General features: G+C 33.3%; 1 protein-coding gene across 3 annotated transcripts in view; it reads left to right on the forward strand.

The window, feature by feature from the left end:
• Window positions 1-14,548, forward strand: part of pde8b (phosphodiesterase 8B) — a 64,663-nt gene that overhangs the window by 15,283 nt on the left and 34,832 nt on the right. For 2 of the 3 annotated variants that reach the window (XM_051092432.1, XM_051092431.1), the window contains exons 2-3: window positions 10,032-10,088; window positions 13,759-13,949. In XM_051092432.1, coding sequence (XP_050948389.1) covers window positions 10,032-10,088; window positions 13,759-13,949 — 248 coding nt within the window. Of the gene's footprint in view, window positions 1-9,596; window positions 9,949-10,031; window positions 10,089-13,758; window positions 13,950-14,548 lie in introns of those variants that run through there. The other variant, XM_051092433.1, reaches the window with a different exon arrangement.

The following is a 14,548-nucleotide window of genomic DNA, read 5'->3' on the forward strand; positions in this document are numbered from 1 at the left end:
ATTTTTCAAAATAACCCCCAAAAAATGGCCCAATAAGTTGAACCCAGCATTTGGGTTAAAAAAAACCACAGAACCTGGGTAAAAATATTAAAAATAACCCCAAAAAATTACCCAGTAGGCTGAACCCAGCATTTGGGTTAAAAAAAAAATAACCCACCACCTGGGTAAAAAGATTCAAAATAACCAAAAAAAAAAAAAAAAAAAAAAAAAAATTACCCAGCGGGCTGAACCCAGCATTTGGGTTAAAAAAAAAAAACCCAGCACCTGGGTAAAAATAGCCCCCCATAAATTACCCAGCGGGCTGAACCCAGCATTTGGTTAAAAACAAATAACCTAGCACCTAAGTAAAAATATTAAAAATAACCCCAAAAATTACCCAGCGGGCTGAACCCCGCATTTGGGTTAAAAACAAATAACCCAGCACCTGAGTAAAAATATTAAAAATAACCCCAAAAAATTACCCAGCAGGCTGAACCCAGCATTTGGGTTTAAAAAAAAAACCAGCACCTGGGTAAAAATATTAAAAATAACACCCAAAAAATTACCCAGCAGGCTGAACCCAGCATTTGGGTTTAAAAAAAAAACAGCACCTGGGTAAAAATATTAAAAATAACACCCAAACAATTACCCAGCAGGCTGAACCTAGCATTTGGGTTAAAAACAAAATAACCCAGCACCTGGGTAAAAATATTAAAAATAACACCCAAAAAATTACCCAGCAGGCAGAACCTAGCATTTGGGTTAAAAACAAAATAACCCAGCACCTGGGTAAAAATATTAAAAATAACACCCAAAAATTACCCAGCAGGCTGAACCTAGCATTTGGGTTAAAAACAAAATAACCCAGCACCTGGGTAAAAATATTAAAAATAACACCCAAAAAATTACCCAGCAGGCAGAACCTAGCATTTGGGTTAAAAACAAAATAACCCAGCACCTGGGTAAAAATATTAAAAATAACACCCAAAAAATTACCCAGCAGGCGGAACCTAGCATTTGGGTTAAAAACAAAATAACCCAGCACCTGGGTAAAAATATTAAAAATAACCCCAAAAAATCACCCAGCAGGCTGAACCCAGCATTTGGGTTAAAAACAAATAACCCAGCACCTGAGTAAAAATGTTTAAAATAACCTCAAAAAATTACCCAGTAGGCTGAACTCAGCATTGGAGTTTAAAAAAACCCCAGCACCTGGGTAAAAATATTAAAAATAACCCCGCAAAAAATTACCCAGCAGGCTGAACCCAGCATTTGGGTTAAAAAAAAAATATAACCCAGCACCTGGGTAAAAATAACCCCCCAAAAATTACCCAGCGGCTGAACCCAGCATTTGGGTAAAAAAAAATAATAACCCAGCACCTGGGTAAAAATATTTTAAAAATAACCCAATAAAAAGACTCAACGGGCTAAACCCAGCATTTGGATTAAAAAAAATAACCCAGCATTTTAGTATACTGTCTTCAGTTTCTTGCTGAAATACTGAAAAGTTATATAATGTTTTAATGAACTGCAGTGGTTAGTTGTTAATATACCCTGTGCTAATGAGCATTTTTTGTGCTTACATATCCTGTCATTCACCTCAGGTTGTTTCTACTGCAGTTTTGGAAAATGTATTTTTATATACTTCACTAAGGCATTCAAACCAGAGAAATGATCTTGTTATGTAATCATACGCAGTTCTCAACAATATGGATTTTTTTTTAATGCAGGCCCAGTCAGACAGAAGTTTAGGTTATTTATTTATCGCCCTGCCAGCATTTTTAACAAGCCCAACAGCAAAAATGCTTTTATTTTTGCAGTATAGTGTTTTATTTGTTTGGACATAAGCAAAAGTGGTTATGACTTTCTTAATTTGTTTACTGTGTAATTAGTCCATCCATTTCCAGTTTGACCAATTTAAACTGCTTTTGTGGAAGGATTGCAAACCTGTTACATGGACAGTATCACATTTGACAGTAATTTGCTCTTTGAGGCACTGTACTATTTTTCATAAATAATCTTCATAAAGCACAGACACATCCTCTTTTTTTCCCGGACATGACCAGGATTTCTAAGCTGCCTAAAATGTATGGGTTTGGCTTTGTTTTCCTGTTGTTTTCATACTTAGTGGAAAGAGGTTTGACCAGTAGCATGCAGGCATTGCACAAAATCAACCAATCATGGTGTGTGCAAGAAGGTGGGATGTGCTAAGAATGGTCAAAACTATGCAAATATGCATACATATAATGTATTAGGAGAGTATAGAGCATGTTAAAAGGAAAACAAAGCCAGAACCAGGACACTTTAGGCATTTTAGAAATCCCAGGCTGGGATATGTCCTTAAAAAAAAGCATGTTAGGTCACCCTAACGCTGATTAACCTAAATGTCCATGCCATTTATTGTGGTTTAACAGCTGAGCTGTGGTCATCATGTAATAGCTATAAAGCTATATTAGCTTTTTATTAGAGATGTGCTTGTTGTGTTGGCCACACTCAAATGTATTTGACCTCTTTGTTGGTGTCAGTGAGTGAAAACTTTAAAGGGATCTTTGAATGATTACTTAACAACTCTGTACTGATGAAGAGTGCAGATAAAAGCAGTCACACGCGGTCTTAAGATCACAGTCATACACTTGTGTGCATACATCATGTGTAACCCTCCTTCAGTCTGTGTGTGTGTGTGTGTTTACTTCTCTACACTTTGTAGCCAAATTTATCCACAAAAGTGAGCTAAATTTGACAAACTGTCTTTTGAACAGTTTGGAAACCATGTTTAAATACACGTACACACACGCACACACACAAATATATGTTTGTAATATTTTTGTAATATATTTAAAAAAAAATTCTCATGTTATTTTAATTTTCCTACTTAAAATTTGAATTAAAAATTTTAAATTAAATTTAAAATTTAGAATTTAATTTCATATTCTTTAGCAGTAGGGTTGTGTATATAATGAACTTTATATACATACAATAATTTAGATACCTGAACTGCACTGAATGTATTTTTTAAAGTTGTAAAACAAAGATTACCCCAGTGACAATTAAATATACTAAAATGTATTTAAAATAAATGTATTTTATGCTAAGTATACTACAAATACATTTACATATTATGTACTTAATAAAAATGCCCTTCAGTTGTACTTTTAGTACACTAAACTGGTATATTTAAAGTCTATTTAATTTGGAACAACTAATTTTGTACTTAATGCACTTTAATTGTGCGGAAGTTGTGCTGAAGTCCAACTAATGATGTACTTAAGTATATTTGATTGTGCTAAAGTGAAACTATTGCAAGTATAACTTTAGGTACACTTTAAATATTTTGCATTTAAAAAACAATATTATTTAAAGATCATACAATCCTCATCACTCATCACAGTGGCATTATTACGTTTGTAATATTTTTGTAATATATTTTATTAGCATTTTTATTTTTGTATTTTTCTGATATTATTTTCCTAATTAAAGTTTAAATTAAAAAATTAATTAAATTTTAATTTTTAACTTAATATCCTTTCAGCAGTATGGTTGTATATATAATAAACTTTATACACATATAATAAAAGTCAATAACATGCTCCAATTTAGATACCTGAACTGCACTAAATGTTTTATATATATATATATATATATATTTTTGTACTAAAGTTGAACTATTGCAAGTATACTTTATTAACACTTTAAATATTTTGCATTTACAGACCAATATTATTTAAAGATCATAGAATCCTCATCAGTAGCGACATTAAAATACATTTTAGGCTAAATATTAGGAAATGTGCATTGTGCACAAGTAGTACTTCAAATAAAGTTTAATTACAATATTTATATCAGTAAGTCTCAAGCAATAATTCAGTTAATGTGTTAATAGACTTGAACTATATTTAGTATAAAATAAATGCATTTTAAATCAATTACTTTTTTACTAGGGTTTTGATGTATGTTTTGCAAGAAAATACAATTTACTTGATGTTTTTTTTTAATATATATCTATATAAACTTAAAAATATAAAATAAATAATATATAAAATATATAATGTATAAAACATAATTTTATTATTTCTGGGAAAAAATGGTTTCTGAAAAAACATTTTGTGTGTGTGAAACTGATAAAAAGTCACAGTAAAGACATTTATAAAGTTGCAAGAAAAATGTTTTTCAAATAAATAACATTCTGACCTTTTTATTCAAAGAGTCCTGAACAAAAAAAAAAAACACAATTTCCACAAAAATATTAAATTTCTATTTTTCTGGTTTTCTATATACAAATATTTAATAAAAAATCTATATAAACTTGTCAGCCATTTTTGCTTTCATGAGAATGTGCTTTCATTCTAGCATCTCCAGGTCGACCTGTCGTGTGGTTCCTCTGAGTTATCTGGACAGAAACACTATCTAGGTGATATCTTATGTAACATGTGATAAGTAAATCTGAATCAATAAAGCCGCAGCGCTGCCACTTGCCTACTGTCATCTGGGGGTTCTAAATATAGCGGGGATCATATTTTATCATGACCCCGTACTCTGTGAAGGAAGGCCTTTGTTCTGCATGTGGTTTTATGTCTGTGTGTGTGTGTGTGTTCGTTGTCCTCAATAAAAGCACATGACTGAGTCAAAACACACTCAATGTGCTGGGAAGAGGAACACACCACGAGAGAAATAGAGAGAGAGAGAGAGAGACTCGGGATGCTTGAAAATACAGGGGATGAAAGAGTTTAAGATAAGATTAAGATGACAGAAGTAACTTAATCATATCTAGAAATGCAGCGATGTAATTTTATATTCGGAAAGCATCCGTCCTCCATATTCTCAGACAAGCATTGCTCTTTTCAAATGGAAATCTGTGGAGGACCTGTTTGTTTGGATTGCATTATACAAAAAAATATGGTAAAATGTTGTAAAATATTGTGTATAATTTCTTTTTATTTTATACCCTGCCTACACTATACATTTAAGGTCATTTATACTTTTATTCAGAATAAGAATAAGAATGTTTCTTGAGTGGCAAATCAGAATATTAGAATGATTTCAATTCTCATGTGACATTGAAGACTGGAGTAATGATAATAAAAATTCAGCTTTTTGCATCACTTACTCCATTAGTTGTCCTTAATATAATAAATAAATAAATGAATGAATGAATGAATGAATGAATGATTCATGATGGAGTTTTTTTACATTAAAATTATTTTAAAAATGGACTAAAAATTATGTCTATATAAAATCTTGTGTATAATAAAAGTATAAAAAATAATAATATATAAAAATGTTTTATATATAATTTTTTTTTTTTTTTGTTTTTGAAAGAAATGCTAGACAAGGTCTTTAAGGGAAGATATGAGCATGGGTGCATTAAATTGATAAAACATGAGAGTACAGACATTTATAAAGAAATGTACTTATTATTTATTATTATTAAATGTTTTTTTTTTTTTTTGCTTTTAGTGTTTTAGGTTTTTAGTTCAAATTTTATAAGTAAGAGTAACAGTAATATTTTGTAATGTTTCTTTTTAATGTTTTTTTTAAAAAGTCTTTTCTGCTCATCAAGCCTGCATTTATTTGATCTTTATATATATATATATATATATATATATATATATATATAAAGAAAGTAATACCTTTATTTTGCAAGGATGCTTTAAGTTGATTAAAAGTGATGATAAAGATTTATAATGTTATAATGTTATATTTATAATGTTACAAAAGATTTCTGTTTCAGATACATGCTGTTTTTCTGAACTTTATATTCATCAAAGAAACCTGAAAAAATTCTACTCAGCTGTTTTCAACTAAATAATAATAATAATAAATGCTTTTGAGCAGCAACTCAGAATATTAGAATGATTTCTGTAGGAATGATGCTAAAAATTTAGCTTTGAAATCACATGAATACATTACATTTTAAAACATTCAAATAGAAATCAGTTATCTAAATTGTAGAAACATTTCAAAATGTAGTACTTTGGATCAAATAAATGCATTTTTTTTAGCAGAAGAAATGTCTTTTGACTGCTAGTGAATGCAAGATATAAGATAAGAAAGAACATCATGTTGGAGTTCTTTAGCAAGGGTACTTCAGAGTTTAGTTCCTTTTACCTCAGATGAGCCTCAGTGTTAGAGATTGTGTGTGTTTATGCTATGTGACTGTTTGTATGTGTGAATTTGTGAGTGTTATGCCATGTTGCGTTGCTCTTTTGACCCTCTATTGTCTCTGCCAGTGTTGTTCTCCAGCTGTGGACAAATAGCAAGATGAAACATGCATTTGAAGGCGTGTGTGTGTGTGTGTATGTGTGTGTGTGTTAGTGTGTGTGAAAGCTAGGAGAACAGCACAGGTCTTTTATCCTGTTGAGATCTGCAGCATGATGCAGCATCAGAAGAGCTAAAATCTACCGTCTCTCTTTGAAGGGGCGCTGAAATGAAGCGTGTGGAGTCATTTAAAGATAATTAAGCGGCATTTGAAGAAGTAAAATGCTTGGTTTGTTTATTGACACAGCCATCAGATGCTGTATGATCTCTGTATCACCGCTGACTATCTCATTATTTTGATGCGTTCATCATTTTCTAAAGGTGAAATGTGTCATGTTTGTACATTAAATTCTACCTCAGCTTGTGCAGAGACAACTAAAAGTAAACCACTGGTAGGTTAATATGCAAAGAGTGTAAACAGTGTGGTGTTTTTACAACACTGTGGTCAATTCTGGTTCAACCAGTGATGTGAGTTCGGGACAGGATGACCTGAAGGGAGTGTTTGGGAAACTTGTTTGTAGACTTCAGTCATTTTCCTCCATGGGTTTGAACATTAAGTCTATTGTAAATGTGTGCTATTATTTGATCAGCTGCTATAAATGATCAGTTTTTTTGCCTGGTAATTAATAAAAACTTTCCATGGACTTTTTAGGCCATTATGCAACTTTGGAAACTTCTATGGCAGCCGGAATTTTTTTTTTTATTGCAATTCTGTCTGATGCAGTTATTGGTGCAGAACTTCTCTGATGGCAACTGTTTTATGTGAAGAATCACGGTAAATTCTGCATTGTAGATTTAGCTAATTGTTTAGGATTTTGGTGGACTTAAAACTCAAGTTATAGTTGCTGTAAACTTGTATAATCACATAGGTAGTACAACGTGAATAAGGTTTATGAGAACACTTCCTGTCATAGAAAATACAGTTTGTACCAAATAAAAACCATTACGCCTGTGGAGAGTCCCTGGAAACCACATATATCAGTATGTGTGCTTGTGTGTGTTGCTTTCAAGGAAATGAGATGTATCGTCAGTGGCAAGATATGAGAAACCTCAAGCATGGGCTCAGGAGGTAAAGAAGAAGAGCAAAGAATGAGAAAAAGATTTGGTTGGGAAAATGTATAAAAATGTAACAGAAATTACTTTATGTAAGCTGATCTTTCTAAGCATGTTTTATAAGAGTTGAAAAGCATTAGTTACAGAGTTGCAGAATGCATGGGGTTTTAATTTCGGTATTTTAATAAAAATGCATTTGAAGACAGGATTAAATATGTTGTTGATTTTCCAGTGGCAAAATGTTCGCTCTACTTTTTTGTGCAATTGCTATTGAGAAAACATCAGTCTTGTGTTATCTTGTGTAACAGTGGTTTTGCTAATGGCCTTTGGCTGGAAAATAAATAGCAGCGTTGATGCCAACTGTCTCTTCCGACTGTCACTTTCAAACAAGTCCTAGTTTGAAAAATCAATTTTTCCGTAGTGAAACTTTCAGAGCTCAGGAGACACTTTTGTGCAAAAATATTATTGTAATTAATAAAATAAAATTATATAATTTAAAAGGTGTTATTATATTATATTATAGTATATTATATTATTATGTAATATTATTATGTTATGTATATTATGTTAATAGAAAATGTAGAGATGACTACTTTAATGCTGTTGTACATTGCCTGCAATGCCATTTTTTATTGTTTTATTTATTTATTTATTTATGTATTTTTGAGTCATGAAAATGCACATTTTTGGTAATTTCTTTGAAGTATCTCAGAGTATTATGTAAATACCATGGAATAATTTTGTGGTCAATCATGCTGTATATCAAAATACCATAATATTAAATGATGCCATAATTTTATCTTGGTATTGCCACAGTACTGTTTTGTTTTATTTGTTTTGTGCTTTTTAGTCATTTCACATTAGTCTCAATAAATTTCAAGCAACTGGTGCACATTTTTGACATAAAAATGCTGGGTTAAAAACAACCCAGCACTGGGTGAAATATGGAAATGAATATTAAATGTTTAACCCAACCTTTTTGTTTAGTTTTATTCAACTCACCTATTGCTAAAAATGACTATATTTCTTCTTGCTTAAAACGAACCCAGAATAGGTTGGAAATTAACATTCATTAAAATTAAAACATTTATTAATAAGTTGAATAAAATGTGACTTTGGACCACAAAACCAGTCTTAAGTAGCACAGGTATATTTGTAGCAATAGCCATACATGCATTGTATGGGTCAAAATTATCGATTTATTATTATATTAAGTAAAGATCATGTTCCATGAGGATATTTTGTTTCCTACTGTAAATATATAAAAACTTAATTTTCAATAGTAATATGCATTGCTAAGAACTTCATTTGGACAACTTTAATGGTGATTTTCTCAATATTTTTTTTTGCACCCTCAGATTCCCGATTTTCGGCCAAATATTGTCCTCTCCTTTCAAACAATTATTTATTCAGATTTCAGGTGATTTAAAAAAAAATGACCCTTATGACTGGTTTTGTGGTCCAGGGTAACATATATTTTTTAATTGCTTATTAATAAATATTCATCTTTTGATTATTGCTGATGCCTCTAGTAATTATGTGTCTCAGATGTTTAATTTGCAACCTGTTTTGGGTTCATTTTAAGCCAGCCATACAGTATTTTTTAAACAGTAGTTGAGTTATATGAAACTACCTAGAAGGTTGGGTTAAACATTTAACCAAAACGCTGGGTTAAACATATTTCCTATTTCACCCAGCGCTGGGTTGTATTTAACCCATCATTGTCTAAGAATGAACCAATTAAAAAAATCTATGTTTTTGTAACAGTCTGTAAAGGAAAGCTGGAAGGACATGCAGAGATTCAGTATATTTCACTACAAGTGACAATTGTGGAGTAATAGCATTTGTTGAAACTGTAATTGCATCTCTGCAGATTGTGATTGTGTTATGACTGTTGAACTGTCCAATTAAGCAGATCCCAGTTCTCTCTGTGTGTGCGTGAGTAGTAACAGTAATAGAAGCTCTTCACTCTAAATGGCCTCTTAACAGTTAAAATTAACATAAAACAGGCAGATAACCAAAGCAAATTCATGCTGTGCCATTTACACAAGAGCGAGAGAGAGTTGCTTTTCAAGTAAATTGATTTTATCTTAATCTTTATTTCTTTTTACTGGAAAACAAGACAGTGCAGTGCATCTAAATATCTTTACTCATCTCGTTTGTCTGCGCAAAATTAAATGTGCGTTACATATGCTGCTTTTATAGTGATTATGATCCGTATTTAGCCTGAAGGCTTTTTGTACATGTGTGTTTGTGTGTGTGAGTGTGTGATTCCTGCTGAGAGGCTTATGTGTAGTGTTAAAGTGGATGACGCAGGAAGCTTTGAGCCACCTGCTCTCTGTCATTGCAACAATGTCGTCGTACCATTTGGACAACGCCGTAAAAAACAGCCTTTTTTTGCAATATCATATCCGACAAAGCGTTAAAACAATGGTTAAAACAGTTTGGAATATGGATAATCGTATTCAAATCAGCTAAATAACGCTCTTGGATTGGAGTTCGTGCTGATCAGGACCCATTCAACCTGTGAAACGTTATTTCTTCAGTGGACTGATCTTGCGTAGTTTGTGTAAATGGCTGAATTCGTGGACAAATGTACAAACAGCATGTGATTAAAAACAAGACAGGCATGTCAGAATGTTGCTTCAGGGCTCTGAGATGGTAAAACCAGATGCATTCTTGCTTTTGGTCTTTTTTTAACCTCATTTCAATTAAACATACCTGTTTCTCTGGATCTCTCACAGGTGTCTGCAGCAGAAGAGCGTTTGGGGCCGATGCGACTGACTCAGGAGCCAATTCAGGTAGAGTCCTGTTTAGTTATTATGTGTATGTTTGATTTTGTGGATTTGAAAGTTTGGAGTCGGTACGATTTTTAATATTTTGGATTTGAAGTCTCACCAAGGGTGCATTTATTTGGTCAAAAATACAGTAAAAACTGTAACAATGTGAAATATCACAATTTATTTTCTATTTGAATATATTTTAAAATGTACTGTGATAAGAGGATGAATTTTCAGCATCATTACTCGAGATCAGAAATCATGCTGATTTGCTGTTTTAAAAACGTTATATTTTTGTGGAAACTTTGATACCTGGATATTTGAAATATAAATATATTATTTCAATAACTGTTATACATGTCTTTACTGTCACTTTTGATCAATTTATGTGTACTTGCTGAATAAAAGCATTCATTTCTTTAAACAAAAGTCCAAACATTTGAATGGTAGTGTATTTATTGGCTTTTTAAGTGTTTGAATGGTTAACTTTGACCTGGTTAATGATCTAGGCTGAGTAAACAAAAGGTGCATGTTTAATTGGCTAATTACTGAGACTGTATCCATTTTATCATTGTGCGAGTCACTAAAGCTCAGGTTGTTTTAAGTGAATGATTAGAGTAAGAAGTGTGCTATAAGTTGCTTTAAATGAAAAGAATATGTTATATGACCTTCTTAAAATTAATCTACCAAATTTGGGCCGATTTGTGATTCAAATCGGCATTGGCCATTAATCAAGTCAGCAAGACGAGCAGCAGGCTTGGTCAACCACTGTAACATACCCAGTTTCTAGCATAGTTTTGCAGTGAGGTTTGAATTATTTTAAAGCACTGTCTCTTTAGTTTATGGAATTTAATACATTGCAGGTCATTATGAAACCATGTAGGCTAGAGATGCATTATGACCTCTCATAGTCTCTGCAATAATGCATGGTGGAATGTCCCTGTGACATCATAGTCCTTCACTACAGGACTCATTTTACTGATGTTTTGATCTCACAAAGGCTGTGCAGTGATAAAATGTTTTTGCATTACTGTCATTGCGGCATTGTTCGTTTCTACAGTATGGCAAATGAGTGAGGGCACCTAAAGACCTCTTAACATGGACTCATGACCCCAGGGATAATCTTGAGATGTCTCAAAGGATTGACACAGAGATTATCCTGAGTGCTTGTGTGTTTGTGTGTGTGCATTTGCATGTGTGTGTATGAGTGTGTGGTATTACTGGTATTATGGTTCACTAAAAGTGGAGTTGTGAAACAGAAAGTGTGCATACTGTTAACCTAATGACTGACTGCCGCTGTAAATTGAGGTCGCTTATGTAATTTCTGACTCTGTGCGAGACAGATTTGGTTGATGTAACTGAGGAAATCAATCAAGATTGATTTTACTAATGAATCACCTGTCATTTCTAGGGGCTTTTGAAATTGAATGGACTTTAATAAAAGAATCCACCCACACATGCATTGTTCGAGTTCCATTGTTATTTTTGTACAGTTAATTATAGTTATATACAGTACATCCATTTTTTTAGTGTTTTAATATGTCTCTCACAGAATTGCTTAAATGTTACCCAAATTCACTCTGGGGATGTCTAATGTTCTATGTTTTATACTCTAGAAAGCATTTTAATTTGATATGAACAGTTGCACTTATACATCAGGGTTACCAAATCCGACAACACACTGTTACAGGTTACCAAAATCTGTTACCACCCCTATATTTTTCACGTAGTTGCATAAATTTTCCTAAATTCACTTTGCTGATGTTTAATGTCCTCTGTCTGCTCTATTTTATGTGCAAGAAAACATATAGTCTAGTATGATCAGCTGCAGACATACAGCAGAGTCACGAAATGGCAGTGTAACAGGTTACTGGAATCTGTTACCCCGGTCTATTTCACACAGGATGACTTTAATGCCACCAAAAATTCACTCTGGTGAAGTCTAATGTTCTGTGTTTTATACTCTAGAAATCATTTTAATTTGATATGAACAGTTGCACTTAAACATCAGGGTTACCAAATCCGACAACACACTGTTACAGGTTACCAAAATCTGTTACCACCCCTATATTTCACACGTAGTTGCATAAATTTTCCTAAATTCACTTTGCTCATGTATAATCTCTTCTGTCTGCTCTATTTTATGTGCAAGAAAACATATAGTCTAGTATGATCAGCTGCAGACATACAGCAGAGTCACCAAATGGCAGTGTAACAGTGTAACAGTGTTTTAATACCTAAATTCACTCTGATGATGGTTAGAATTTTTATTTGATGTGAACAGATGCTATGCACATCACTAATTCCAACAAGGCAGAGTAACAGGTTACCAAAGTCTGACAACACACTTTAATGTTATCAGGTTGTCAAAATACCATTTTTATTTGATGTGAACACTTGCACATATACGGCAAGGTCACCAATCTGACAACACACTGTTACAGGTTGCCAAAATCCATTACCCGACAGTAACCCTGTTACACCTGTATGTTACACAGAATTGCTTTAATGTTACCCAAATTCACTCTGGTGATGTCTAATGTCCTCTGTTTCATACTCTAGAAAGCATTTTAATTTGATGTGAACAGCTGTGCATATAGAGCAAGGTCACCAAATCCAACAATACACTGTTACATGTTACCGAAATCTGTTACCCCCCTCCCTTCTGTTTTTTATGTTATCCAGATTTGCTTTGCTGAAGTCTAATCTCCTCTGTCTCCTCTATTTTATATCTTAGAAAGCATTTTAATTTGATGTGAACAGTTGCACATGTACTTCAGGGTCACCAAATCCGACAACACACTGAAGTCTGTTACCGAAATATGTTACCCACTTCTATTTCACACAGACTGACTTTACTGTTACTTAAATTCATTCTGGTGATGTGTAGACATCCCTATTTCATACTTCAGAAAGCATTTTGAATGTATGTAAACAGCTGCACATATACTTCAGGGTCACCAAACCTGACAACACATTGTTACAGGTTACCAAAATCTGTTATCCCTCCCACTATTTTACAAAGAATTGTTTTAATGTTATGCAGATTCACTCTGATGATGTCTAATCTTCTTTGTTTCAAAATCTAGAAAGTGTATTGATCTGATGTGAACATCTGCAAATATACATGAGTCACCAATTCAAACACAGTGTTACAGGTTACCGAAATTGGTTACTAAGATTTGCTAAACATGCTGTATCTCTGTCTGTTCAAATTAGAGCGATATGCTTTCTAAGATATAACATAAAGGAGGTTAAACATCACTAGACTAAATCTGGGTAACATTAAAAGTCACTTTGTGTGCAACAGAGGGGTGTAACAGATTTTGGTAACCTGTTACACTGCATTGTTGGATTTGGTGGCTGTGTAATATATATGGTGTTTTTTTAAACCTTTGATGCTTATAAAAAAAAAAAAAGACTTTTCTGACACTAAGTAGAAATGTGTTGGAAGATGAGTGTGTGAGCGGGTGAGGTCACTCTGCCCCCTGTAGGTGGACATGTGACGCTGCACGGTGGGGCCTCCTGAGCGAGGTAGCAGTGACAGAGGCGTCCTGAACGACCTGGGCCATGTGGAATTTCACATCTCAGCTCCATGGTTACACAACGCTGAACAGGATGAAAGACTGTTGACCTTTCACACGCACCCACCAACAGCACCTCTCTCTCTCTCCGTCTCTCTCTCGCTCAGGTGTTACTGGTCTTCGCTAAAGAGGACAGTCAGAGCGATGCGTTCTGGTGGGCGTGTGAGCGGGCGGGGTTCAGGTGTAACATCGCACGAACACCTGAGTCTGCGGTGGAGTGTTTCTTGGATAAACACCACGAGATCGTCATCATTGATGGCCGGCACTCACGGTACTTTGAGGCTGATGCCGTCTGCCGGTGGGTACAACCAAACCATCCATCATCTGTCTCTCACTCGTTTCTTTTCATCTCTTATACACTGTTTAATGGTAAATTTTAGCACTGTGATAGAGGCAGGATGGGAAATTAACTTTTTTGTCCAAATATGTTTTCTTATTTTGATTCAGATTCTTATTTTGATTTTGAATCATTGGAATATATATTTAAATTGTAATGTGCATTTTATGAAAGAATGTACATTATACTTGTTTTTTGAACCATTCATTAAAAGATCTAACTCATAAGATTAATTCTTTTCCAGAATCGTGCAACACTGGTGGAGCGTTATGTTTTTGATTCACTAAAAATAACCAGTTCGTAAAATCGTATGTCAAACTTTTTTTGTCCACAAATGCCTGTTTTTTCCAATTCGGTTATATACATTAACTTACTATTTATATGAAATTGTTCAAACGCCAAATGTTTTCTTATTTTGATTCGAATTCATATTTTGATTCTTATTCAATTGGATTTGATTCTGATTCATTTGCATATATTTTAGTTATAATGCGCATTTTATGAAATAATGTACATTTTGCTTGTTTTTTTGAACCATTCATTAAAAGATCTCACTCCTG

This window comes from Labeo rohita, chromosome 21, assembly GCF_022985175.1.
Source record: "Labeo rohita strain BAU-BD-2019 chromosome 21, IGBB_LRoh.1.0, whole genome shotgun sequence".
NCBI classification, from domain to species: domain Eukaryota; kingdom Metazoa; phylum Chordata; class Actinopteri; order Cypriniformes; family Cyprinidae; genus Labeo; species Labeo rohita.